Genomic DNA, 27,400 nt, shown 5'->3' on the forward strand with positions numbered 1-27,400 from the left:
ACTTCCTGCTGTCACGAGACGGCTCACATGACAGTCAAAGCTGCGCGATAATGCGCATTAAGAATAAAATACAGAAAAATAACTCGCTTTAAGAATTTAAACAAAGGTTAAAAGTGTGTCAGTGATGAATTTTAACACAACTGTGTCAACATTTTTTTTAATCATGAAGCAACCGTGACCACACAATAAAATACCAACGTAGTTTGCGTAAAAGCTGCGCACCACTAAAGTGTCTGCTACAAGCGTCACTACGGAATAAGCGATGGACAAATAGAGCCGCAACAAATGCGAAACTGCAGAAGCATCATAACTTGTTTTCTAGCCGTGTTTAAACCTGTATTAAGATTACTCCAGCACTATCATATGCCGTATAACTAATAACTAATGTTTTTTCTATGGTTCATAAATCTTTTATTAATGCGTATTATGTCTGTGAATCCGTTAACAAAACTAAATAAATTAACAGGAAAATAAATTTTTACAAAATAATAAAAATATATATCTAAAATTATATGGATCAAAATTGTACATATTTATGTACACACATGCACCACACATTTATACTCATATGCACAATACATCATCCATTTACAACCATGCATACAATAAAAATGCTATTTAAACAACAACATACAACACTGCAACATTATACAACCAAAGAACCCTAAAAACTTCTTTACTCTACTAAGGGTACTTGTAAATTCTAACCCAATAAAGCGTTATTGATCAAAAAACAAAACTAAATACTGAACACACTGAACTATTTGGGGGTAAAAGGACACTTATTCATTTGTTCACAAAAAATCAGTGAATGTCAAAATGTTATACATTGAGTGTATTGTCATTAAGATGTTTCTAAAATTGTAATATTAACAATTAAAATCCATAAAGTTGGATAAAGTATGGTTATTATTTATTTTTTTATTTTTATTTTTTTTGGCTGTCCTGTAAAGTTGGTCAAATGTCACTTATGCCCCTCTAGTTCTCATCCCTTAAAACAGTCATCAGTTAGGCTACATCTGAAAAAGGCCCCTCTAATATACTAATGTTATGTTTCACCACATGTTTCCCTCCTGCAGTGACTACCGGCCACATCCAGCGCTGCTAACAATATCTTTTAAGTGGAACATCACTAGGGCCGATGGGATGACATGCTGCACATTAGGCCATTTTGTTAATGTACTGTATGAAATGCATATCGACAAATATAAGATTATAGTCATGATTAAATAAGACAAACACAAAGGCTGAGTTTCGACACTTTATTATGTTGAAAAAGAAGAGAAAAAAAATCATGCACAGATTAAAATTAAGATACTTATTTGATAAGACTTGATAAATCATTTAAAAATATTTTGCATACAAATAAGAAAAGAAAAAAATCATATCAGCATATATATCCATATTTCTGTCGCACAGCATATCTGTAATGTAATTCTTTGCACTGATTTTTACAAAGGTGCTGTAATGTGTGTTTTTCAATACTCTAGCGGACCTGTTTCGAGTTGGTATTTGAAATAGTTTCATGCTCTTTCCACCACCGACTGGTTTTCTGGAATAAGCAAACCAATGAAATCATCTCAAAACATCACCACCTGCCAGCTTTCTCTTTTAAGTAAACACTTAAGTCGGTAAAATAATTTCAGTTGCAAACTGACACAGATCTGTACTGCAGCAGCTGAACATCAGGGGCAAACCTCCAGCGAGGCAGAAGGAATGTACCACAAATAAATAAATACTTAATTTTTCCTTCCAACAGAAACAAAACATGTAAAACATTATTTTCTTTAATAGGAAAAACAAAGAGAAAACACCAGAACAAGGAGTGTCAAACCACACAGTACCTTCAAGATGTACAGTTTTGATAAAAGTTAGTGAATTGAGGTTTTGGTAAACAGATTGCATCACGGTAAACATTGGCTGACACCTGCAGGCTCAGGATCTCGCTGCCACTATTTGAAGGAGGGTAAATTTGGCACTTTTATGCTGATGTCACCAATGTTGATGTTTCTGGGCATTTCCGGGAGGTTCATGTTCTTTACAGCTGATACGGCACGAGCAGGCGCTCCTGCAATACCGGCCTACACACACACACAAACAAACACACACACAAAACACACACGGAGGGTTGATAAGATACAAATCAGTGAATTAAAAAACTGTACACGACAACACATTGAACACTGAACACTGGACACACACACACACACACACACACACACACACAAAGACACACTGTGCTAAACAGAGTACTAGACACAAAACAGTCAACTGCTGACAAAATGCAAAAGCACTGACCGCTACTGAGACAGACGACATGTGCAAATGTACATTCAGATGCCTTCATAGCTTCATATGCACATGCATTATTTGGTTCTACAATGATTTACATCACAACCAGAGCCAATTATGAATCAACTGTGCGGAGGACACACTGTAATAGACCATTCACTAATTTTGATGTACTGCAGTACTGGACATTCATAAAATGGACAAAAGGCAGCATTGCTTGGAAAGTGAACCCACCGGACTCTTGAGGACCGATAAGGGTAAAAATGCAAGGAAAGAATTGGGTAAAGCAGAAAAAATGGATTTGGATGTGAAGACGGAAATGATGTTTGGATAGATAGGTATGTATAGAATGTGTGCATCAAATTTAAACATGTCAACATAATATTAGCTGTAATAATACAGGTGATACTGGACTTCTAGTGGGTTAAATTACTTCTGCAAAGTCTACAAATGACAACAGCTATCTATATAGAGATTTGTGAGATTATTGTGCCATTTCCACATCTAGAATGTTGAACTACTGATGACATGAGAAGGTTGTAAACATAGTAGGACTAAACTACAATGGGAAATCTATTGTCAGGGACAGAGGGGGCACTTCACTCTAACACAATGAATCTCAATGTGAAACTTTATGAGAAAAATGTAGCGTTTTAAAGGAAAGTAAAAAAGGTAGTTTACAGGCTTGGGCAGTATCACAGTGTTACAGTATATCAGGGTATCAAAAAATCAAAAAAATATACGATTTTTCGATGCCATCAAAATACACTCACTCCTTTTTCTATTAAACTATTTCAGAGATGTTGTATTGATTTGAGGCAATGTGTTGTAGTAATATTGATGTTATACCACCTCTAACTACAGTTTCAATGTTTTTATCTGTCACAAATGTGAAGAAATACAAATATATCCATTTTACTCAACCTTTTCTATCTCCCTTTCCAAATAAAAGCCCTCTAACAGCGTTTGTGTCAACAGAATCCCTTCAGCTGTTAACACAAGGCTTTTTGTTGTGAAATATTTGCGAGACCACGTTGCTGACAATGCAGTAGCTGCACGGCTTCATAAATTTGTAGTTTTATGTCCTTGTAGCAGCAGCTGCAGGTTTTTGACACCAGCCTGTGCTGCATGTCATTCCCTCTCTTCCCAAATTATGCTATTATATCTGTCTTTTCTAATAAAGGGAAATCCCCCAAAAATGATCTTTAAAAAATAGCGGAATTTTAGCTTATAACTGTGGAAATACAGTAGTTATAGCAGCAGGCATCTCTGCAGCAGTGCCACTGCATCATTTCTGTCAGTGCACACTGCAAGCGCGCCAGCTGAAGCAGTTCAGCGAGGTAGTCTTCAAGTACGGCTCATGCATGCAGCGTGTCACAGGCGTCAGGCAGCTGAGCTGAGAAAGATGGCGACTATAAGTGTTGGGGATAACATTACAGAATTAGTATTACTACATAAAACTTTATCTTCAGATTCCTTATTTTAACTATAAAAGCAGTTTATTAGCCACTTTTATATATATCACATCAGCTACATTTAGCCCACTGATCTTTCTGTATCAGCCACAGCATCAAGTGTCATGTCTTAATATTAAGGGCACTATTGGTTATTCTATAAACCTTTAGGATTTAAACACAGCAAGACTTGCTTAAGTAGACTGATAGCATATTTGAAACCCAGCATTGTAGGCTAGACAATGACATATATGCTACAATAGCCCCTTTTACACTGCATGTTTGAGGCGGGAAAATCACACTGTTATGCCGCCTCGCTGCTCTGTCTATGGGGTACAAGTGATCTTGCCTTTAAGCAACCACGGGAGGTAACAGTGCTGAAATGTTGTCTGTATTAACAGGACAGCCAGCAGGATGGGACAATGGGCAGGACGAGTGGGACGTCGATGACATGTTATGAATGTGACCCATTGTGGGAGATCTAAAAGAGCTGACAGCAGTTAGCAGCTAACTCCAAAAAGACAAAGAACAGCAGTTTCAAATATACGCAAATTCTGAAAACAATGACATTCAGGAGCTCTTCAGATCAGCTGGCATATAAGAGAATGTAAATGATTGTGACTTGTGAATGATTGTGATTGATTGACGCATTATGCCTTTTTTATATGTCACAATACAGGCCGACACTATTATGTTTCATGTCACGCCCATCACAACTCTCTTGATTCCATGATACCGGCATGCAATCTATAATTACACACCGGGATGGATTGATGCCGCTGCCATTTGGTTGTGTAAAAACACAAAGGAGGCATAAGGAAGGGACTGTATGGTGGCCCTATAGTGTGATTGCTGTGTAAAAAGGGCGAACGACTTCTATCGCCGGTAGCTGTAATGTTTTTTTGACACAAATGTTGTTATATACCATATACCCTGGTGAAATGTCAGCAAGGTGTGAAAAACAGACACTGCCCAAGCCTAGTAGTTTAGCTTTTTAGTACCATAAAACACATCTATGGAGAGTGAATGATTTGATGTTTTTGTCTCAAGTGTGAGTAGACATTTGAGAATCAGTGTGGTTAGAGATCCCCCAACTGAATCTTTGGCAGACAGACCCAAAAATGACCAAAAGGCTTTAACCACAGTGAACTGTATGTCCCCATCGCCTCTGTTAGAAACCCAGTATAGCCTTAGAAATCATTTAGTGATATAACACACGTAAAGAACGTCTGGAATGCAGATTTATCCACTTCACTTATTTGCACAAGGTTATTTCAATGGACCGTTTGTCTTGTGGGGCATTCCTCCCTCTGCCAAGAATCAAGGAGACTTGTGTTAGATGGAAAGATGACCGTGGTGTTAACCAAGAGGAATGCTGGTCCAGCACACGGGCTCAGCATTCGGGAGTAAGACTCGAGATATTTTTTCCTCACAGTGGGGAGCCGGGAGACCCTCTGTGCAAGCTCATAATAACGGGTTGTTAATCAAATGCGGGATGACTAATATGTACAAAAATAGTAACACCAGCTGTGTAACACAACAATAGCTTGATTCTCTGGTCTATGTGAGTAAGATCCTTATTAAAGAGCTCGAGCAGTAACCCCAAAACAGGATAAAAAGTCTGCAAAAGAGGGCTTTTATTGTTGATTTAAGGCAAACTACAAATTGTTTAGAGGGTAAGACCTTAAAGGAATAGCTCATTATTTTGGATAATTAACTAAACTTTTTTTTAAGCCGAGAGCTGGATGAGAAACTTGATACCACTATCACGTCTGTATGGTAAAAATTTTGTCATAACTAGCAGCTGATAATCTAAGCTCAGCAAAAAGACTGGAAACAGGGAGAAGCAGCTAACGTGGCTGTGTCCAAAAAATAATTTAAAAAAAAAGAATACATCTAAAGGTTATATATCATTGTTCAACCTGTACAAAAAACCTGTGTAAAAAGTGTAAAAATAACAATTTGTCGTTTTGCAGGGGTTATGTGACAAACAATTTCTTCGCCAGAATCAGGGACTTCCTTTTTGTGTCAAAGTGTTGCTCCTTTATCTACAATTTATTGTCACATCCACAAGCGATGTTTCAAGCTCACGCTCTTCTTCAGCCTTCGTTTGATATGAAAAGGCGGCATCTTTAAATACCAAAGCTGGTCACGTGACAGTCACATGGTGTTACAGGTCAAAAAAAAAAAAAAATATCAAGTCCCCTCAAATACATTACACGAGATAAATACACAATTTCTACAAATACATGTTTTAGCTGTTTAAAACAGTACATGCACAGAAAAACACGTACAAAAAAATAACACATACCAGGTATTTTTACCCAGACGTGTATAGAAATGTATGCAAGTTACAAAATTTTATAGGAAATACCACTCAGCACATAAAAAATAACTTCAGGCCAATGGCCGTCATACTTTTCATATGGCTAAATAATATATTATATATATAACAAAATATATTATATATATACATATTAAATATAAGAAAACAGGATGTCCTTATTCACATCATCAGACATTAACACTTGTGGATGTGTCAATAAATTGCACATTAGAGAACTGGTTCAGGCCAAGGAATATATAAACCCCCCAAAACGACAAGTTGTACATTATACACTTTTTTTGTAATGATGAATCAAACAAGATATAAACTGTTTATTAACAGGCTTTTGAGCTGCTATTAGGCAGATTTTGTTACAGAGCCAGGCAAGCTCCATCTATCCATTTTCATCAGCTTATCCAGGGCTCGGTCACAGGGCAGCATGCTGAGCAAGTTAATCTAGACTTCCCTCTTCTCAGCAACGTTATCTAGCTCCTCATGGGGAATCCTGAGGCATTCCCAGGCCAGATGAGATACACAATCCCTCTGGCAGGTTCTGGATCTGCCCCAGGCCTCCCACCAGTTGACGTGCCCCAAAAAACCTCTAAAAGAAGGCCCCTGGGAGGCATCCTGATGAAGTCTGAGCTCCTCACACTAACTCTAAGGCTGACCCCACTCACCCTAAGGAGGAAACTCATTTTGACCACTATCCGAAATCTGTCTTTCAGTGACTACTCAAAGATGAAGGTTAGAAAACTAAAGGTTAATCAAAGTATACAAAAATAGACTCATGAACAGTTTTAACCCCAAAGTCATCACCACACTGGACCCAAAAGCACCACAGACTCCCGACTGTTTTTTCTGTATTGCTTTTCATGTCTATGCATATACAGGTACTGAGCATGTATGTTTGAACTGGTGTGTGTGTGAGAGTCTTTTAATTCATTGCTTTTAGTGTTTATTTTAGTCTTTTATTTTTATTTTTATGAGCTGCACTCAGGTAGCACAACTCATTTTTTTCTGTATACCTGTACACTGAAAATAAAAGTATTTTGATTCTGATTCTGGTTCTGAACATAGACAGACCAGTAAATCGAGACCTTCGCTTTCCGGCTCACCTCCCTCGTCATTATGAGGATACGCTGCAACACGCGCATCACTGCTGACACCTCACCTGCCCACCGCGCGCTGCATTTCACCCTCACTCATGAACAAGACTCCTGGCTCAGTAGCTACTGTACAGATGTGTAAGCTGCATCGATTTTCTCATCTAACTCTCTGAAGGAAGTGAAAGAGCATATACCCCAAAATATCAAACTTCTCCTTTAATTCGCTGCATCATTTTAGGTGATTATCACAGCATGAGACAAATTACATTAAATATATAACATATCTTCTGAAATTGGGTGAAGATAAGATTGGGTTACGATATTTAAAAAATGGCCTTTCAAGACAGTTTAAAAAACTTCAGTAGCCTCTCCAGTCTGCTAGATTTATATTCATTTAAACTACAGCGGGTGGACAATATAACAGGTACACCTGACAGCATGTACAATGCACTGCCACCTTAACAACCACTTCTGACACAGTCCCAACAGCAGTTGAACTTTACGAACTTTGTAAAATCTGTTGTCGTAGATTGCATTATAATTTCAGCTGTTTCCATTACACACATTCACCAGAGGAGACATTTTTGGGTCTGCCATGAAAGATTCCTACTGTATGTTAGTGACATCAGTTTACTATTACATGAAGGGCCATTTGGTGAGACTCGAGGAGGGGGAGTCAACTTCAGTTAAGGTTACAGTACTTGGTTGTAAATTTAGCAGTACCTGTGTCTACCTGTCCTGCCTGGTAGACTGAAAGATAAACGTCTGTAAAGAGAGAGAAGAATGGAAAGAACTAGACAGGGTCAGGAAAAAGAGGAATGAGGAATGTTAAAGCAGATTAAAGTAATTACAGTTTATCTCCACAGAAAAAAAGTGATAGGACCTATCATAGACCGCATCTTTAAAGCCAAAAATGATCCAGGAGCTTTGCCCCAAATCATCTTCATAGCCAGAAATAACTGTATTGATTGAGAAGGTTTTATATAAAAACACCATTTAATCAGTCTTTAGCCAGTCTGGAAGGAGCACAGCTCATTCCTTGTTCCCCAGACACTGCCCTATAAATGGACAATGTCATTTTGAATTAGCGTCAGTGTGAGAAACACACACTGCGGTCGAGGGTAGGTCCAAGAGGGAAAGACAGAGCAGCTCTGATGATTGTAGAACAGTAGAAGACTCTGCTTACAGAACATCAATCGAAAAGAAGATTCTGTCGTTAAAAGCACACAATGCAGGTCAGATTATTAGAGAAAGTGTACTTTGTTAACACTTCAGTTCAAATGTTAGAGCACAAAATTAACCTCAGCCAGTCAAAAAAACAAATTTACAACCCTTCACTTTGTTGTGTGAGCCACAAAATACAACAAATTTGTGCGACTTTGAGTCAGCGTTTCTCACTGTTGAAAGGACTCCCCAAAAACACGGTGTCAATGTTAGGACATTATTGAGTTGTAAGCAATTTGAAGACAAAAAGAGGCTAAAATCCACATTATGCAAAAAAAAAAAAGTGATTTCATGAAATTGTCTCTGGCTGTCTGTCTGAATAAAAACTTTCCGATAAGTGAGTGAATGTTTATCTGCTGGCAGAAGCTATATGGGAAGCAAAGCAATGTCCTTGCATAGAGCAAATATCTGAGCAAGGACACTGGCTTACAGATGTAACACATTGGAAAAGCATTAAAATTCACATTCTCCTCTTTTATAATACGAATGTAAAACAACCAGCCTGTTTCCATGAATATGTGTCAGATCTATGTGATATAAATATATAATGTGGTGATTGAGAGATTCAGTGGTCACAGATTCTGGAAATGCACTGGACGATGGTTACATTACGTCTCCATATTTATGACAAAAGTGATGATGCTGTATTTTATACTGAGGAGATACAGGAGAGGATATGTCGAGTCTTGACCTGTGTTTGAGAGCAGTGCAGCAGCGAGAGAGGAGAGGCCGAAAAAAAGAGCACAAACACTCAAGAGTAGGTCGGGAGCATCCGCAAGGTCACCGGAGAGTAGCATGCAGGGTGCAGCATGCACACATGCCTGCATACTGTTTACGATACCTCAGAGAGTACTGGAGGTAAATTCAAGTCATACAAACAGTGGACGGGACAGAGGAGTCGGACTTACCTCAGACTTCTCCATCTTGTTCTGGGCGTCCACCTGCGTGATGATTTCATTCATGTTGGTCTCCAGGACCATCCCGCCCATCACCATCTCTGCCAGAATGTTGTGGACCTGAGAAAAATGAGATTTGAATCAGATCTTAATATCGTTAAACAAAATTTTTCAGTCAAATTGATTTGCATGTGCTCCTAGTCCCCCTCTTTAGCATTTACAAGCAGTAAACAAAAAGAAAACACACTATCATGTAGATATAAGCACACATAACAACATTTTTAAGTAATTATTATAATAGAGTGTCTATTCGTATCCAGGTGAAAATTGTCAAACTATAGCGATTTGGCTATTTACATTCATCCCTACAACACAATATTATGGCTACTACTGTGTGCTTTAATTGGCCAGAAGACTACTCATCACGTTGACATGTCAAGGGAGGAAGTGGTTAGGTTTAGAAAATAGAGGTCATGGTTAGGGCTAGTACTAGACAATTTCAAATATCCTCTGAGATTACAGTGGTTAATTTACGAGGAAGACCTCAAATGTACTGCCAGAAAATTCATGTGCTGTAAGAGTGACACAGTGACACCGGTTTTATTTCTTAGGTGGCTTGTAAAACCAAAAATGTATAGTAATTTGACAAAACCAATGATGACTGTACAAATTGCTCAATTGCAAATCTGGAAAGTCACTCAACATGTGAGAATGTCACAAGAGGTAATATTTCACAGCACGAGACACAAGTCATCAGATAAGTGTGAAACTATAATATGAGGCAATAATGACTCAGGTAGAGTATTACAACCAATTTCTGCTTTCAAGGATCAAAGCAGTTTTATGAATACGTAACATCACAAACAGATTCAAAAGTGCTTCCTACCTTGTCTACATGGAAAATTAAGTCGAGCTCACAGACGTTCTCAAAGCATTTGTCCAGCGTTTCCACAAATACCTGAGAGTGGAGAGAATTTTATGTAAATAAAAAACATATTTGCCAATGATTGCGAAACACAAACAAATGCAGAAAGACAGTGAAAGCACACTGCCACATGTGCAGTAACACTTTAGGTTTCCCAGGCTTTTACCTGGATTAAGTCTAAAATTCCTAGTTCACTCTCTGAGGAGTCCACACAAAACACAAAGTAGAGTGTGGCGTAGTGTCTGTAGATCAGCTTGTAGTCTGATCCTCCAATCAACCTGAAACACAGAGGACAAGGAGGCATCACAATAACACCTTCCTGACTGAGTGAATACATGCAGATATATAAAATACTACAATCATCACGTCAAAGGCTGCAGCACATTTACATAAGATCTTCTGCACTGACAAAGACAAAACAGGAACACAGAAAGAGAAACAACAGGAAGTTTTTAGTCACGAATCAACATATGTAGAGATTGGACGATGAACGATGAAACATGAGAAGATATGAAAGTTAGTGCTCATCCAGACTTTAGTGGGTCTGAACTCAGTGAGTGTGTTACACAGCAAAATGGCTTGAGCCACAGGAAATGTTGTAACCCCTCCAGTCACGTGAAATCACCCCCATGGAAATGCAAATAAAGTGACTTTTGGTTGATGTGACGTTGTTGTCAAAAGGAGCAGTTGAACCCAAAATCAAAATCACACATTTTGTCTTTTACCTGTAGTGCTGTTAATGAGTCTTCTCTTAAGTATAATGGAACTAGATGGCAGGCAGCTTGTGGTGCTAAAAAGCGCCAAAAATTAAAAATTAAAAAATGGAAAACTCAACAGCAATGTCTCTTTTTTTCTATACTTGTGCTGGGCACCTTTTAACTATTTTATTCAGAACTTTTTTAAGGGACTGTGTTTTTTGTAGGGTGTTTTTATTGACAGTCAGGTTGTTTTTAGTGTTAAATGTTGTTCTTCATTTTTATATTTTGCACCTGAGATCTCTGAGAAACGCTCTGTCGTTCTGCTCTGCATTTAAATGTATAGCGAGATGAAAATAAAGCTTACTCGAATTGAATTACATTGAATGACCCAGTTACTTAAGATAATCTATAGACCTTGTTATGAGCAGTCTCACATAGGAACTATTTTCTGTCTATTAAACTACACCTGTCAACCGTATCATCGTACAGAGGGAGGCATGCATCTACTCATGGACAGGAGGCTCGTGCTTGTGACAGTGCGAGATGAAAACGTAAATGGCGTTCTCTGTGACTGAGCTGTAACGTTTGCTAGTTCACCTGGCACCCTGTAAACCAGTTCATTTTTAAACCTGACTTTTTATCTCTGCACCTCGTGTCTTGCAGATCTTAAATTTTTCTTTTTAAAAATTGTCACCATTTAGTAATTAATTTTGCCTTTTATATCTTTTCTCTCTATCCTTTAATATGTTTTATAGTTCATCGCTCTGTAAAGAGCTTTGAATTGCGCTGTTGTATAAAATGTGCTGTACAATTAAAGCTGCCTTGCCTAGATGCACACTTTCTTCTGCACAGTGATATGGGTTGGTGGCTGTAGTTCGATAGAAAGAAAGTAGTTCCTACATGAAACTGCTCACAACAACGTCTTTTTAAAACCATGGTTTTAACAACAGTTAAGAGGGAAGAAGTGCAACAGTTAAGTGCGAGCATAAAGTTTCCCAATGTAAAACGACACCTCGTTGGTTCCTCATTCATGAATGATGAATGAACTTCAGACAAACACTGTTACTATCGATTGTCGTTCACAAAGGCCTTTGAGCTTTCCTTTACTGTGTGAAATGAATTCATGTGATGCTGCATCAAAGTAAATGATCTACTGGAGTATCTACTTCCACACTTGCTCATGCACTAACACGCCGAGCTAAATACGCTCACAACTTACATTCCACCTTCCAGGAAATTACAGACGTTCTCATCTCTTTTCGAGACCAAGTGGAAGGTTTCCCTGATGATCTGTTGCTCTGTGTCTTCAGTCTGCAATAAAGAGACAGAGATTGTTACACAAGGAGAAGATAGTAAATAATGTGTTGTTTGTGCACTTAATTGCTTCCAGTGAGCCATTTCATTACTTTCTAGCCGGAAGAAAGGGTTAGTGGGAAAATTAATGGTTCCCCTCGTCTCTTTTTTTATTGAATACATGCATTAGTTCTGGGTGAAAAAGCATGATTTATGCACTAACTTTTCTCTTTGTCATATGTAAACATACACTAATGCCCACAGGCTACACAGGCGATGATGACATTGTACAAGCTGAACCAAGGCAGGCTCATCTTATTGTTTGCTAATGGATACGATTCTGTTTAAAACCTCAAATATCCGTGGGCATGTTTGCAAGCACTAAAAGGCTTCAGGAGTGGACTCACAGTGGAAGATTTCCTGAACTAATAGTGGGCAAAAATCCCACAGCACCAAACCAGATTCAACTTTCATCCGGTTTATTAATATCAGACATCTGCATTAGGTGGTTTCAGGGATTAAACATATTTCACATCCAGGAGGGAGCATCCCAAAACATATGGTCTGAGGTTTTTAATCTTAAAGTTGTCAATCCATAGTGAACAACGGTGGTGAAAATCTTGTTGCATGCAGCTCTAACACAGAGTCGGCCTCACCAAAGGGTGCTAATGTCCTCCCGAGGTGCATAACAGGTCAGTGAGCACAAGGAGAGCGGAGGCTGCCCAGAATGCAGCTGGCTGGACGGCTGAATCAGTCATGTGACTCGTAGCATGAGACTAGCAGGGATACAGTACTCACAGTTTAATGATACAGCTATAAGAATGAAAAAATAGCAGCATCTGTTTGACCATATAAACCTGCAAGATACCTCGAGGTTCTGGTTCAGGTGTGAAAAGCAGTGACGTCTGTGTTCCCTGATTTCACTGTAGGACACATTATATGTGAAATTCAGTGGCGTACAGGCGGCCTTATGGTTAAGAAACATATAATATGACCACATCCCCGGTGTGATTCTGACCAGTTGTTCAAAAAATGAAATCTGTAAAAGAACAGTGTTCCTGAAGCTTAAGGAAAGAAACTTCTTTAATGCCACTCGGAGTTAAGTTTAAGACCAATTTTCTAATAACCAAAATTGAAGGACAATTTCATTTTGCCTTTGTGTTAACTGTAACATAAAACATGACTTTTTTGTCCAGGGATCACATAATCCATCTTTGTGCCGGTTTATCAGAGCAACATTGTATTGGATTGATCCTGATCCAGATACAAACTTTTAAAAAATACCAAATCCAGATAATGAGTGTAACACAACTTTGTAAAGAACAAAAGGTAAAACAGCCAGCATGGGGTCGCTTTAAGAGTTTTTATTCAAAGAGACAGAAAACAGCATGGGGGATGCAATTGATAAAAACTACTTTTGACTGTTTCATTGTAATAAATACAAAGTGATGAATTAATGTTAAAATTTATTAATTTTTGTTTCACAGTGGCAGCTATTTGAGGACTGTTTATGGAGACAAGATTCTTTTTCTGTCTTTCTTTTTCTATGGATTGTCTATTCTGTAATTTCATTATGTTGATCTCATCTGTATCTATTGCACGTCTGTCCATCCTGAGAGAGCGATCCTTCCTCAGTTTCTCCTCTTGACGTTTCTTCTATTTTTTTACTTGTTAAAGGCTTTTTGGAGGAGTTTTTTCCTATTGACTGCGAGGATCCAAGGACAGAGTGTATCGTATGTTTTAAAGCCCTCTGAGGACATTTGTGATTTGCAGTATTGGGCTGTTTCACTTTACTGTATCTACTTTATCACTGCGTTGATTAAACAAATCAAGTGCAAAATGTATGTATATACAGTATATATTTGACCAGTTTAAACGTTTTATTACATTTTGTTACTTAAATCCACCCTGAATCCACCCTTCTGCTGGGATCAGGATAATCCCGAGCCTTTGGATCAAAGGTATCCCAATCCTACTAAAACGAAACAAAATGGGGATTTGATCCAGATCAAAACCAAAACTGGATTACATGATCTAATCTGATTTATGAATCTTTTTTTTTCTTTTGAACAATCCATTTTCACAATGTGATCAGTTCTGATAGCAGAAATCCAATCAGATTACTTCTGAACAACTGAGCCTCGGGGCTTTTGTTAAATGTCAGATGCATCTCTCTCCGCTGTGTCTCTTCTCTTTATCTTCACTGCAGACTGCTGCTGTGGCTTAAAACTGCATAACAGTGTAGTACAAAGCATTTGTTCAATGGTTATATACAGTTTAGGAATATTAAATAGGGGATTAAGTTAAGTGTTAGACAAAGACTTACAGCTCTTACATTGTCACTTCCTGTGTAAATTAGATTTCTTTGAACAATGAAGCATTACAACCTACGCAGCAGAACAAGTTCATAACATAACTTAAACAAACTGACGGCTAAAAACTGTTTCTGCAGCCAGCGCTATGTGTGAAACATTATACCATGCCAGGCAGTAAGCGGACACCTCCACAGCTTTTAATATAACAGATGGTGTCTAACACAGACTTTGTATAATCCAATCAATTTTAATGTGTCCTCCTGAAATACAAACACGTCCACACGCATCTCAATGAACAGAAACTGCAACATGCTGCATAAAGCAACGCTGTCCTGCCTCGTGTTTTTTTAGTGGAGGGAGCAGCTCTGAGCTTTTTTTCAATGAATTGCTAATAAACTTTTGAAAGTCCCATCACTGTTTCCCACAGCCACAAGTGATCATCTTTAAATGTTTCGTTTTACCCAACCTGCTGTCCAAATTCTAGATCAGAAACTCGTTTAATAACCGATTAACTGTTTGAATGATTGAGCATGTAAAAATGCCAAACACCTGGCAAACCTTTTTGTCTTTTGATGATAGTAAACTGAATATTTTTGTGTAATGCACTGACAAAAAAAACCCAAACAGACATTTTCACATATTATGGGATCTAGACCAACTGACTGAGAAAATAATCAGAAGATTAACTGATAAGGAAAACACTTATTGCTGCCCTAAAAAAAATCCAAAGAAAATAAGTTCCAGTAGTGAAAGAAGTACTTAGATCTTGTTCTTGATAACAGTGTAAAATATACTGTTATAAATAAAAGTCCTAGGTGCAAATGTATTAGCCTAAAAAGATACCTGAAGTACCAAAAGTACATGTACTCATCATGCAGAGTAGCCCATTCCAGCATAATGTGTACAGGATTATAACTGTGTATGATGTGTATGCATAGCTTTAATGTTTCAGCAGGTAAAGGTGAAGCTCATTTTAATTATAGCTGAGTAGCTTGTAAGAACACATCATAACATCATCTGAATCTGCAAAGTAACAAGTAACTTAAAGGGCCATCATGTAGGATTTAGGGGGCCACACTTGCAGAAATGGAATATATATAATAACTGCAAAACAGCATAGAAGAAAAGGAGATTTGTAAAGTTGAAACTGCTTTATTTAGTGTTTTACCAGTTTAATCATCTGGTCTTTTTATTTTCAGAGGAAGAGATCTCTGCGGATAATTGGTAAGTCCCAGTAAAAACATCCTGAACAATGAACACTTAAGACCTCTACTGAGTTTATTCTGCAATTCTCACTGCTATAGATGCCACTAAATCCCCCTAAATCTTACACGCTGTTCCTTTAAATCATCAAATAAATGTGGTAATAATAATAAGTAATAAATACACTATTTGCCTCTGAGTTGTAGTGCAGTAGAAGTATAAATTAGCAAAGAATAAGGAAATACTCGAGTAAAAGTATCTAAAATTTGTACTGATTGGGGTCGACAGATTATCCCGGCCAACTATCAGGGCCAATATTTTGCATTTTTCCTATTAGCTGTATCTGCATTTATTTTAATGAAAATCAACGATAAAATTAATTAATTAAAAAGTGCAAATAAAGTATCAGAATGGGAGGAACTTTTGCTGTGTAAAACCTTGGGAAGGTATTTTTATTTGAAATTTTCACTTGAGTTTATTAAAAAAAAAAGTTGCTGGGAACCTGCTGTATGTAATGTTGAAAGATTCAGTTTTGATTAAACATTTGCTAAATGCATTTAAACAAACGTTTGTGTTGGAGTTTGTTATAATGAAAATTCTAAAGATTGACAAAAAAGATTTTCATCCTTATTGTAAATGCACGTCTATACGGTCTCATTAAATACTAATAATCACTTTAATCAGTATCGGCCCATTAAAACCAATATCTGTCGACCCCTAATACTGATGTTGTACTGAGTTAGTTTCCACCACAAAGAAACCTCTTTACATTAATAGAAGCGGACAACTGCAAATGTTTGCCAATGTTACTTGAGAAATGACTAAAATTATTATCTGATAATAAAATACTCTGCAATTAATCGTGCTGCTTGTTCTTAGTCACCTTGCTATTGTAGCAACAATATTAAAGAGGGGGCATGCAGCCAACCTTGAGATATAAATCCAATTATGAAAACAAGCCAACACAGCCTCCCAGCAAAGGATATTACATAAGCTGTGAGCTGCTACCTGCATGAAGCTTACGGGCTCCTGGCAGAGCAGGCACAGTCGGTCTCATGGGTGCAACAGGAAACCACACTCAGCTAATGACAGCCGAACCAGTGAGCGGCTGCTGGACTGAGCACGAGACGCTCACAAGGGCGTTATTAAAGTCATGTGACACAAACAGAGTGAACTCACTTCCCTGTGTCCATCACCACCAGCAGCAGCTGGACTCGACATCACAAGTGGGCACCGTCCTGTACACACAGGCTCGCGGGGATGTGATAGCCTCGCGTCGGCTTGCACGCGTTTAATTATTCATATTTGAGAAAGGACAGCATGGCTCAGGCTGACAGATTACACACCCGGGTCAGAGTGAAACAACAGCACATCACGGGGCGGTTGTGAAGTACACGCACCTCATTCAAACAGTTTGAAACAATGTTGCACGGACGCATTTTCAAGCTGTTTGTGTAAGAAAAATATCAAACAAAGTATCCAAACAGCCACAGCTTGATATGTTTAAACCATTTCCGCCCATTAAAGCCTCTATAATCGATAAAATGTGTGAATAAATGGCATGCTACTCACATAATGCTCGTAGAATTTAGAAAGCCTCGGTTTGCCGTGGTTGTTGAATATTAAAATGGCTTTTATCATGATTGTAGCTGAGCGGAGGGAGGCGGGGGAGCAGGAAGAGGTCAGTCTGTCAAAGACTGCTGTCTGTCAGCTCCCGTGAACCCAGCTCCGAGTGGGGTTCACGGCTAAAACCCGTCTCGATTGAAGGTTAATACGGGATAGCTTCGAGCAACACGCTGCTACTCCTCCATCGTCTCTTTAGGGAAATATTCCACGTCAAAGGACCAGTCATGCTCTCCTCCTCCTTCTGCTACAGCAGCCGCGATGGCTCAAACCTCCGCCGTCCTGCGCTGCAAACCGCACAGGGACACAAAGTGATTAGGTGGATTTACTGTGTCTCTGAGCGTGATACTGGGATCATCCAGGCAGCGGCGTAATAACACCACAGAAGTGTTTTCTTTTTTATGAACGTGGGCTGTGTATTCATTTTAACAGGTATGTTGCCATATATTTGTATTTATTCATTTTGCACAGTTTAAAATATACAAAGAAAAAATAACAAGAAAGACAGGTAATATACAGTGCAGGGAGAGGCAAAAAACCCAAAGGGCTTATGTAAAGCTTCCGCCTAAAAAACTTTCTTTTCTAATTTATTAAAAATTTAAAATACAGGAAGAACAGAAAAAATAATGCTAATGATGCCTAACTAATAACAAATATGTTAGATAACAACATCAATAACAACAGTAATTAAGCATGTGGTATAGTATGTATATGCGTCTATAATGAACGTTAAAGACATAATTTGTTACATTTTTTCTCCCACCCACCCTCCGCGTCCCAGGGTCCCACATAAAATCTGTAGGAATGCAACTGCCTAAAAAGAGTATAATTGATTTATTAACCCTTAGAGCCCAGGCTTTAATAGGCTATTACACACACTGGTTTAATCGCTCTGCGCACAAAATGCACTTTTCAAAATCAAGCTTTAAAGATATAATACATTAATTTTATTTTTTACCTTCACTGAGTTATTTTTTAACTTAATCATAAATATCAAATATTCATTAATTTTCAAAATTTTAACCCTTTAAATGCCAGGTTTTTGTCATAATGCCACTTTGTTTTTAGATGAAAAAAAAAACAAACACAAAAAAATGAATTATTTTAAATTTACTGCATGCTACGGACAGCCTGGGATATGTCAGTGATTAGCAGCAACATTGATTTAAATACAAAAAGCTAGTAAGATATTAGTACATTTACTGTCATGACAGAGCATCATCTTAATATCACTGGTACAAGCTGTGAAATATTTCTAAGTTTAAGCCACAAGATGGAGCAACAGTTCATCTGGTATTGATGATGTGGCAGCTCAGAGGAAAACACACCACTGATGCAAAAAATAAAACAGTCTCCACTTTTTAACATGATGGCCCAAATCTCATTTTAAGCCTGAGTTGATTTTTGACACCTGCTTGATTGTCATCTGTGGTTTGAAGCCTAACCTGTGGTAACCAGTAATATGGAGACACTTTTGACTTATTCATGACTGAAAAATGTGATAAAAGTGTTGTTCCTACTCAAGCAGTTTCCTTTCAGTTCATCCACTGTTCTTAGAAAAGAGCAAAACATTAAACTTCAAGTGCCAAATGAGCACTCTGACATCTGCAGTTGTATTTGATACATTGCTTTTCTGAGCCAACACGCTCAACAGCAGGCAAAAACACACTTTGCACATTTAATTTGTCTCATGTGTGACCCACAATAACCTGAGCTGCTATACAAGATTCCACTGACTGTTGTTTTTGTTCATAAACTCTTCATTTCTTTGAAGGCTGTGGCGGGTGGAGCTAGCACCACAACAAATTGTTAGCTCATACTTACTCATAATTACTTAGAGGAGCAGCTCTCCCTCTGTCTGACTAATGGTATCTGATTTGTACATCTTAAAAAAGCTTTTTTTAGTCTAATGCTGACATATCAAATATCAGAGGGAAATTACTCACTGAGCTACAACCGTCAACCACAAGTGTGGCAGTTAAATTTTTTAAACTTCTAACACTTACATTTTACTCATACGATAATGTTTATCTATAACATATTACTTTTACTAAGTTTTACTACTTTTACTTTTACTTTTACTTACTATTATTTGATTGAATGGTTTCCCATCAAACAACAAGGCCAAAATTGGTTGTTTTCCAACCTCACACCCACCAAACCTGTGTGTCTTTATTATCCATCACCAGATTATCTTGTTTGGTTTGACAGGATTCCTGAGTGAGGGGGACTGGGACACAAATTAATGCTCTGTTGACTTGAGTAAACCAATATGTGTCTTCAGTGTTAATGAACCACTTTCTTCTGATGTTCCCTTTTAGATTAGATTCAGAATAGTTAATATTTTCATTCCTTTGCGTATCAAGAAATTCCCATAAAGAGTTTGGGTGACTTCCTCAGTGTGTCTGTTCTTTCATAAAGTAAATTCTCTTGACTTAATTCAACCAAAACAAGCCTGATTAAAGGCCTTAAAATAAACCATACTCAACAGGTTATGTGCCAGCAAACAAGATCTTGTGTTTGTCAAAACATTTCTTAATACCATTCAAACTTATTTTTCCCACGTTTGTCTTTTCCATCACTTGTTTGTGAGCTTCTGCTGTGCACACACCGTGGACAGTGTGTGTTGATGACTGAGTTTCTGAAGAGAGGGCTCACAAAAAGAGGCTGCGCAGCTATTGTTGAAGAAATGCCTTAGTGAGAGAGGGAGAGAGAGAAAGGGAAAGGGGGACGCTGTGTTTGTGGCAACGTGGTGGAATTGGACTCAAAGAGGATTAGTCCAACTTCTTATTATGTGAGATGAATGCAAAGTTTTGTTGACAACGTGCAAAATTAAAAATACCAGTTGTATAATACATACAGAGTGAATGTAAAAGTGCAGCTTCATATTTTTGCTAGGTTTCATTATGAGCTCTCGACAAATTGTATTTAAATGAGACTGTGCGCTGTGGGCGTTCACCTTTTCTCCATAATGGTACAGCCCAACTCCAGCTCGTCCCCAAATTACAGCGCAACCTATAAAAAGTAAAGCGCTGGACAAAGTTAGTGAGTCAAACCTTTAGTTTTAACTTAAGAGAATTACCTAAAGAAATCACCTTCTGCAGAGAGATGGAGCCCACCGAGGTGGTTAAACCAGAAACTCTGGATGACCTGATAAAAATCCTGCATAAGATCTTCGAGAGTGACCGCATCAATGTGGAGGAGGTCCAAGATATAATGGAAGCATATGAGAGCAACCCTCAGGAATGGAAGAAATACGCAAAGTTTGACCAGTACAGGTAAAAAAAAAAAAGTTTGTTTAATAATGCGTTTCATATTTGACATCGTTAAACTAATCAGGTACATATGCTTTATTATAATGATGCACTTTACGCTTTGGCTCTGTAACCTAATCTGCCACATTTGTGTCAACCATAGTCCAAATGTTATTTTTCTTATGCATTTATCTTATTTATCTCTTATTTATTTGTTAATTATCCTTTTTTAAACTTTTGTTTACGTTGTGTCTGTATTTCATGTCTGCTACTTTCACTTTTTATTGCCAAAAACAAACAAACAAAGAAAAAAACACCTCTGAGCTGAAAAAAAGTTGTTTATACAATGAATGGGGTTCGTAAGTTTGAAAATTGCTGAATACCTTTATAAAAACAATATACAATCAGTTGTTAAAATGTCTACATTTTAATTTAAAACAACAACATAGTTCTTATTTTTGAATGAAAACCAGCTGTTGTTTCCATACGGAACATTTTAGTCGAAACAAGAGGGGAAAATAAAACTTCGACTTGTTTGCAGAATTCATATCGACGCAGTCTATCAATAAACGCCACTTATAGCCTGTTTTGAGCTTTTAACTTTACACAGTTTAATCTAAGTGTTTATCTCTGCAGTGAAAGGGCTCCCCGCTACAAAATATGGGTGCTCTATTCAATGGTTTTGAATAGCTGCAGTGTTTTGATTAGTGAGGGGTCAGTGCAGGGAGGAGGAGTGAACCATCCAATCAACACCGAGAACCGATACACACCCGACTGACTGGGACTGTCTGACCACCAGGGAGCTGCAGCTGCCTCGAAAATATTTGGAGATTGACGACATAGCAAAGAGCAAAAAAAAAAACATGCAGTGTTGACGACATTTGTAGGCAGGCCTATGACATAAGCAGATTGTTTATGTTGAAAAAAAAAGTACAAAAACATTCAATAAGTGTCAGGGAGCCCTTTGTTTACTGTCCTTGTGGAGTCCTACTGTTAGTGCAGGTGTTGTTTTTATCATTTTGTTATCATCCAAAAGTGATGTATTGCTGTTATCCTGCAAAAGGTTTACTGTGTGGAAACTGGAGTTAGCCGCATAAATGAAAATTAAGTCAAATCAAATAAACCTCACTGCGCTCAAGTTGAAATTTAGATTTATCTTAAAATATTCTACATTAGGGGAATTCATTATTCAAGGAAAGCAGCACAAGTTTATCTCTCACTTTAACCAAAACATCTACAATACATCTAATCGACAGTTTGTGTCGAAAGCTCTCTTCACGTCTCCTCTGAGTCCTTTCATGTGTCTCCCTGTTTGTTGAACAAGTTGTCCTCTTCTGCAGGTACACAAGGAACTTGGTCGATGAGGGTAACGGGAAGTTCAATCTCATTATTCTGTGCTGGGGTGAAGGCCACGGCAGGTGAGATGCTTCCACATGCAGATGGAGAATGAATATGACAAAGTTAGCTTTAACATGACAATTCAAGGACGCACCAGTATGGTTGGCTTCCAGAAAAGTCTGATTTTTGTTATGAAATGCAATATTATCAAATTGTGTTTTGCTTATTCACATTTTTGTATCAGCAAGGCTCAGGATCACAGATTCAACCTTGTTATATGTGCTATTAAAAGCTATTAAATTTATTGCATATTTTATTGATTTTCTGTGGCAATTGAGTTAATAGAGATAACAGAGTCCAATGTACTACAGACAGACGGACAGGTTGTGCAAATAGACGTTATTTGATATCTGTTGCACGTCTCACGACGTCAGCAAATATCCCCTGAACACCTGTAAGATATAAATGGAACAATTCATTGCAGTTTACTATGATTTAACAATGTCTTTAGGTGGTTGATTTAGCAGTTGGCACTAACAAACAGTAACATTGAGCAGATTGTTCTAGTGGTCAGACAACCGTATTTTACACGAGCAGCTAAAAAATAGGCATATTATGCAATTTTTATTGCATGATATTCCTATTTTACAAGAGGCTAATCATATTACATTATATTATGCATTTATCTGGTGTCTGCCTGATTGGAGGAACAGTTTAACTTTCTTAGCACAAAAATAAGATATCCAGAGTCTCATTTTGTATTGCATCACAGAAATTCTCCTCAGAACAGATTTTTAATATAGCTTTTGATCCAAGGGTCACAAGGAGGACATATTCTGACACTGTATGCTTTTGTGTTTCTTTACGATTTGCAGTAGCATCCACGACCACACAGACTCCCATTGTTTCATGAAGCTGCTGCAGGGTCAGCTGAAGGAGACGCTGTTTGACTGGCCGGACAGTAAATCACAGGGAGAAATGGTCCAGAAGTCACAGAGAATTCTCCAGGAAAACAAAGTTGCTTACATAAATGGTGAGAAAGCAGACTGTGCGCTGATTGTTTCTGTTAATTAGAGTTGGCCATTTACCCCTTGTCAGTATTAATACCTCCTAATTCTATTAATATGGGATTTTCTGTGTGTGGGTAAGGTGTGAAACTGGCTCTTAATATGAGAAACTCTCACATCATTACACTGCATTCATTACAATAGAACAAACAACCTCTTAATGTCCTCTCCAACCTGAGATAGCCTATGTATTATCTCTCTTCCACCAGGAGTCTATACAACGGTGCAATAAGTGTGCCACTTTTTACAGCGCAGAGTAATACCAAAGATTACAACCTCTGCAGTTACGCAATGCAAAAACGGTCTCACAGGAGTTAACAGCCAGTTGAAATTTTACAATGAATAGCATTCAGGTCTCTCGGCAGATCTCTGCTGACTGAGTGTTTCCCCAAAGCCAACAGAGCCCGGGTGTGATGTTTGGTGTCAGTTGTTGGTTGCAGCACTGCCAAGAACTGCCTACGAGCCCCACTTTACAGCATTCCAGTGGAAAATACTCTCCAAATGTACATTTTTCATGCATGTGTGTGTGTGTCTGTGCATATTCCAGATTCCATCGGCCTGCATCGTGTAGAAAACGGCAGCCACACAGAGGGCGCAGTCAGTTTGCACCTGTACAGTCCCCCCTTCCAGACCTGCCAGACCTTTGACCAGCGGACAGGGCACAGGAACACTGTCAAGATGACCTTCTGGAGCAAATACGGGGAGAAGACTCCACTTGTAAGAGACTTATTATGACTATAGAGAAACAGTGTGAAAGATTGCAACCTGCTGGACCTTCTCCTGGTTAGAATTACTTTAGTGTTCATTGTTCAGTGGGGTTTTACCGGGAGCCAAATTATCCGCAAAGGCCTCCAAAACAAACAAACCAGGTGTTTAAAACCAGCTAAAAAACTGAATAAAGCAGTTTAGCCTTACAAATCAGTGTTTCCCCAATGTTCGGCATGGTGCAGCAGATGGGCAGCTAGCCCAGCACCTGCTATTGTGTTCTTGCATTTTTTTCTGTGAGAACTTAAGATCCCAATGTTTAGGAGGTTTTTACTAGACGCCCAATTATCCACAGAGGTCTCTTCCTTTCCAAAACTGAAAACAGTGTTTTTCCAACACTCCCATTGCAGAGGGGCTGCTAACTACGGTGACTGATGCAAAAACACACACAAATGGCCCTATCTAGAGTCAGTGTTTGGTTTGTCCTTTTTGTACAAATTCTTATTTTCCGGTGGATATACACTATAAAACATGGTTTATTATATTATAGTTAATTTCTGTCAATATATCCCCCTAAATCCTACACACTGTGTTGGTGTTTGGACGACCAAATTTTCCGGAGTCAAATTCTGTAGGCCGAATTTATGAAATTCTTAATGTGGGAAGTCAAACAGATATGTGATACTATAGCCATGGGCACAGTACAAAAATATGTCCTTTAATAATAGCATATAATAATAGCATATGATCCAAAACACTAACAGCCTAATGGCATGATAGATGTTAGCAACAAGTGAACAGAGAGATGAAGATTAATTTCTTCAAACCTCTCTTGTTGACGATAACTGATTCCATTGACAAACATGTTAAAGAAGCCATAAAGATTTTATTTAATATACATTCATAACTGCAAGTGCACAACTGTTAAAGTGGTCACTTTTTATAAACATATTACCACCACACAAAGGATCACTACAAACAGTTAATTGAACACACGGACCTCCTCACCCCGCTGCCTTAGGAGCAGGAAGTGTTTTTATGGCGTTTTGCTACTCTCATTAGGCACAGCCAACAAGCAATTAAAGCAGCACCCCTTGAAGCTTCAGGGATTTAATAGAAAGTTTCCATTTCATATCCATTACATGTTGTTGCTGTTTCAACAAAAATGTTCCTTTAGCAGGCAGTTTTTTATTTTCAGGGATAGAGGAATCGACTCTTGCATATAACATTTCCTTTAAAGGTGTAATCTAAAGTCCTGCACGTAATAAAATAAATTACAGACGAATGAACGCAACAATGTAAAACATGAGCATCCACAGTATAGGGTCTCTGCATGCTTTGGCCACCCTGCCAACAACAGTGGCCTTATCTAAAATCTACACGTTGTATAAGCATACCTTGACCATAACACTGTGGAGTTAGTGCATTAGATTGCAACACCAAACAGAGGAGATAAGATAGTGGAAGCACGTAAGTGTGAGCACACAATGAACTTAACTCCGTATATGCCCCTCTTAACAGATGTTGTGTCCGAGGTTGTTTTTTGGATGGATGACCAATTAGGTGCTGTATAACACTGGAAAACTCAATTTAAATGTGTATAAGGAACCTGATTTTGAGTGTAGGTTTAGCTTTATGTAAAGGGAAAGATTTATGTGTCACTCAGTGACTTGTGACCTGACCCCACGCTCTAACTTACTCTGTTTTTCTCCTTTTTTTCCACAGGAGACCACAGTCTCACAAGAGAACAACTAATGGTCACCAAAGGAGGATCCTGATAACGTATGCATTCAAAACGACAATATTGTGAAAATTATTCAAGGGAAACTGCTGGGGAAGCGAAATGTGGACATACTATGACTAAGCAACCCATTTAAAAATCAGAAGCACGTCAGTTCAAAAGGACAACCCAGCAATTAGAATGGCTTTATCGCTGCCCAGTGTGAGCTTGGCAAATACTGATGAGCACAGGACGAATGCATGAATAGGCTTGGACATGGAATGAATCTGCCTTTTGTTTGCCTGAGGAGAGCCATTTCCAATAACAACATTCCAGTCTATCCACGACCTGTGTAACCACACTTTTGTAAAGTTATGGCCCATAGTCAAAGAGTAAGGCTTTAGCATTTTTTTTTTAAAGTGGAAAATTTTTTATTGCTGTTATAGTGTTTAAATTTTCTATCTCAAGAAAAGGAAAAACAGCTCTGCAATCAACTGTTTTGTTATCAATGGAGCACTTTTATAGCTGTATTTACTGTCAATGTATACCACTCGAAATTGTCCTAACTCTTGCTGAAAATTGTGATGATGTAATATTGTTTGTATAATCTAATTAAAAAAAAGATTGTTCCAATTGCATTTGGAAAAAGAAATGTAAAGCTTTAGAGATGTGTTGTTTTTAAAAAGTGCGATGGTTGTAATTTATTTGCAGGGGAAAAAGTGTTGAAATCAGCAAGCTTCTGTGTTACTCCTAAATGTATTGACCAAGAGATTCTTTTGTATTATTAGCAGACAATATTTTTAGATAAAACTTAAACCTTTTCTCAGGATTTTGGCATATTTTAATTGTAGCTGTATTTATATAGTGTGTAGTTTTCACCACATAGCACCTCGCATAGCACTGTCACATGCATGGATGATTTGTTGTGATGCAGTAAATCATAAATCTGGCCATAACTGTAGATCAATAAACACCATTACCCTTTCACAGAACACCATATTCTTGTCTTCATTTTTTGTCTTACGTGTTTTTGTAATTAATTATATGTTTCTCACAATGAACGCATCAAGCAACTACAATGTATAGGGCTTGTTTGGTAGATCAGTGCAAAAGCTTCAGTATCAAAAAACAAAATAAAGGGATGCCCGGTAGGTTAGTGAGCAGAGCAGGCGCCCAATGTACAAAGGCAATGTCCTTGCCGCAGCAGACACAGGTTTGCTTTGCGCCTTTGGCCCTTCGCTGCATGTCATTACCTCTCTTTCCCCTTATCATGCTTACACCGTCCTTTCAAATAAAGGTAGAAAAAGCCAAAACATTATTGTCTAAAAAAATTTAAAAATAGCCAATACATGTGTGAAAAGTTGTGGCGGTATACCTTGAAAACATATACCATGGTGGTACCACGGCTTCCATGACACACACACATACACATATACTGTATATGTGTGCGCGCATGTGTATGTGTGTTTGGGTGTGTGTCTGTCAAGAATGTCACCCATGTGCACACAGTCTTTCCTCTGCTGCCTGTCAAATGTTAAGCACAAACATATTTCCATTTCAATTACGATACGATACGATACGATACGATACGATACGATACGATACGATACGATACGATACGATACGATACGATGCGATACGATATGATACCAGGCGCAACAAAACGAAACGTAGCAAAATGATAGGATATGATACAACTTTACTGAGGGTTTACACAAATTCCTTGTGTGTCCGTAAAACAACTCCACTCATGATGTTCACAAAGAAATCAGTATCAGTATCAAAAATTGAGTATCAGTGTCCTAACGGTTTATTAATAGTCACATAAAAGTAAATTACAGTAATTGTGGAACTTGCAGCAATAGATCTATAGATAGGCCTTAGTCTGGCATCAGCCTGGGAAGCATGCCAATGCGTAGGTTGCCCTCTTTACTTTGATACCGGGGAAATATTGATTAACT

The 27,400-nt window shown here is 38.1% G+C and overlaps 2 protein-coding genes across 2 annotated transcripts; one reads left to right on the top strand and one right to left on the bottom strand.

The window, feature by feature from the left end:
* Window positions 1–1,248: 1,248 nt before the first annotated feature.
* Window positions 1,249–17,587, bottom strand: LOC121944424 (AP-3 complex subunit sigma-1). Its single transcript, XM_042488207.1, has 6 exons — window positions 17,305–17,587; window positions 12,141–12,232; window positions 10,390–10,501; window positions 10,185–10,256; window positions 9,311–9,418; window positions 1,249–2,081 (listed from the first exon to the last, which is right to left on the bottom strand). The coding sequence occupies exons 1-6, from the start codon at window positions 17,371–17,373 to the stop codon at window positions 1,953–1,955; spliced, it is 582 nt and encodes a 193-aa protein (XP_042344141.1). The 5' UTR covers window positions 17,374–17,587; the 3' UTR covers window positions 1,249–1,952.
* A 2,774-nt stretch (window positions 17,588–20,361) lies between these two features.
* Window positions 20,362–26,431, top strand: cdo1 (cysteine dioxygenase, type I). Its single transcript, XM_042488983.1, has 5 exons — window positions 20,362–20,633; window positions 21,950–22,027; window positions 22,823–22,980; window positions 23,562–23,731; window positions 25,445–26,431. Exons 1-5 carry the CDS (start codon window positions 20,464–20,466, stop codon window positions 25,472–25,474), a joined length of 606 nt encoding a protein of 201 aa, XP_042344917.1. The 5' UTR covers window positions 20,362–20,463; the 3' UTR covers window positions 25,475–26,431.
* Window positions 26,432–27,400: the final 969 nt, after the last annotated feature.

The sequence above is a fragment of the Plectropomus leopardus genome, chromosome 6, assembly GCF_008729295.1.
Source record: "Plectropomus leopardus isolate mb chromosome 6, YSFRI_Pleo_2.0, whole genome shotgun sequence".
NCBI lineage: Eukaryota > Metazoa > Chordata > Actinopteri > Perciformes > Serranidae > Plectropomus > Plectropomus leopardus.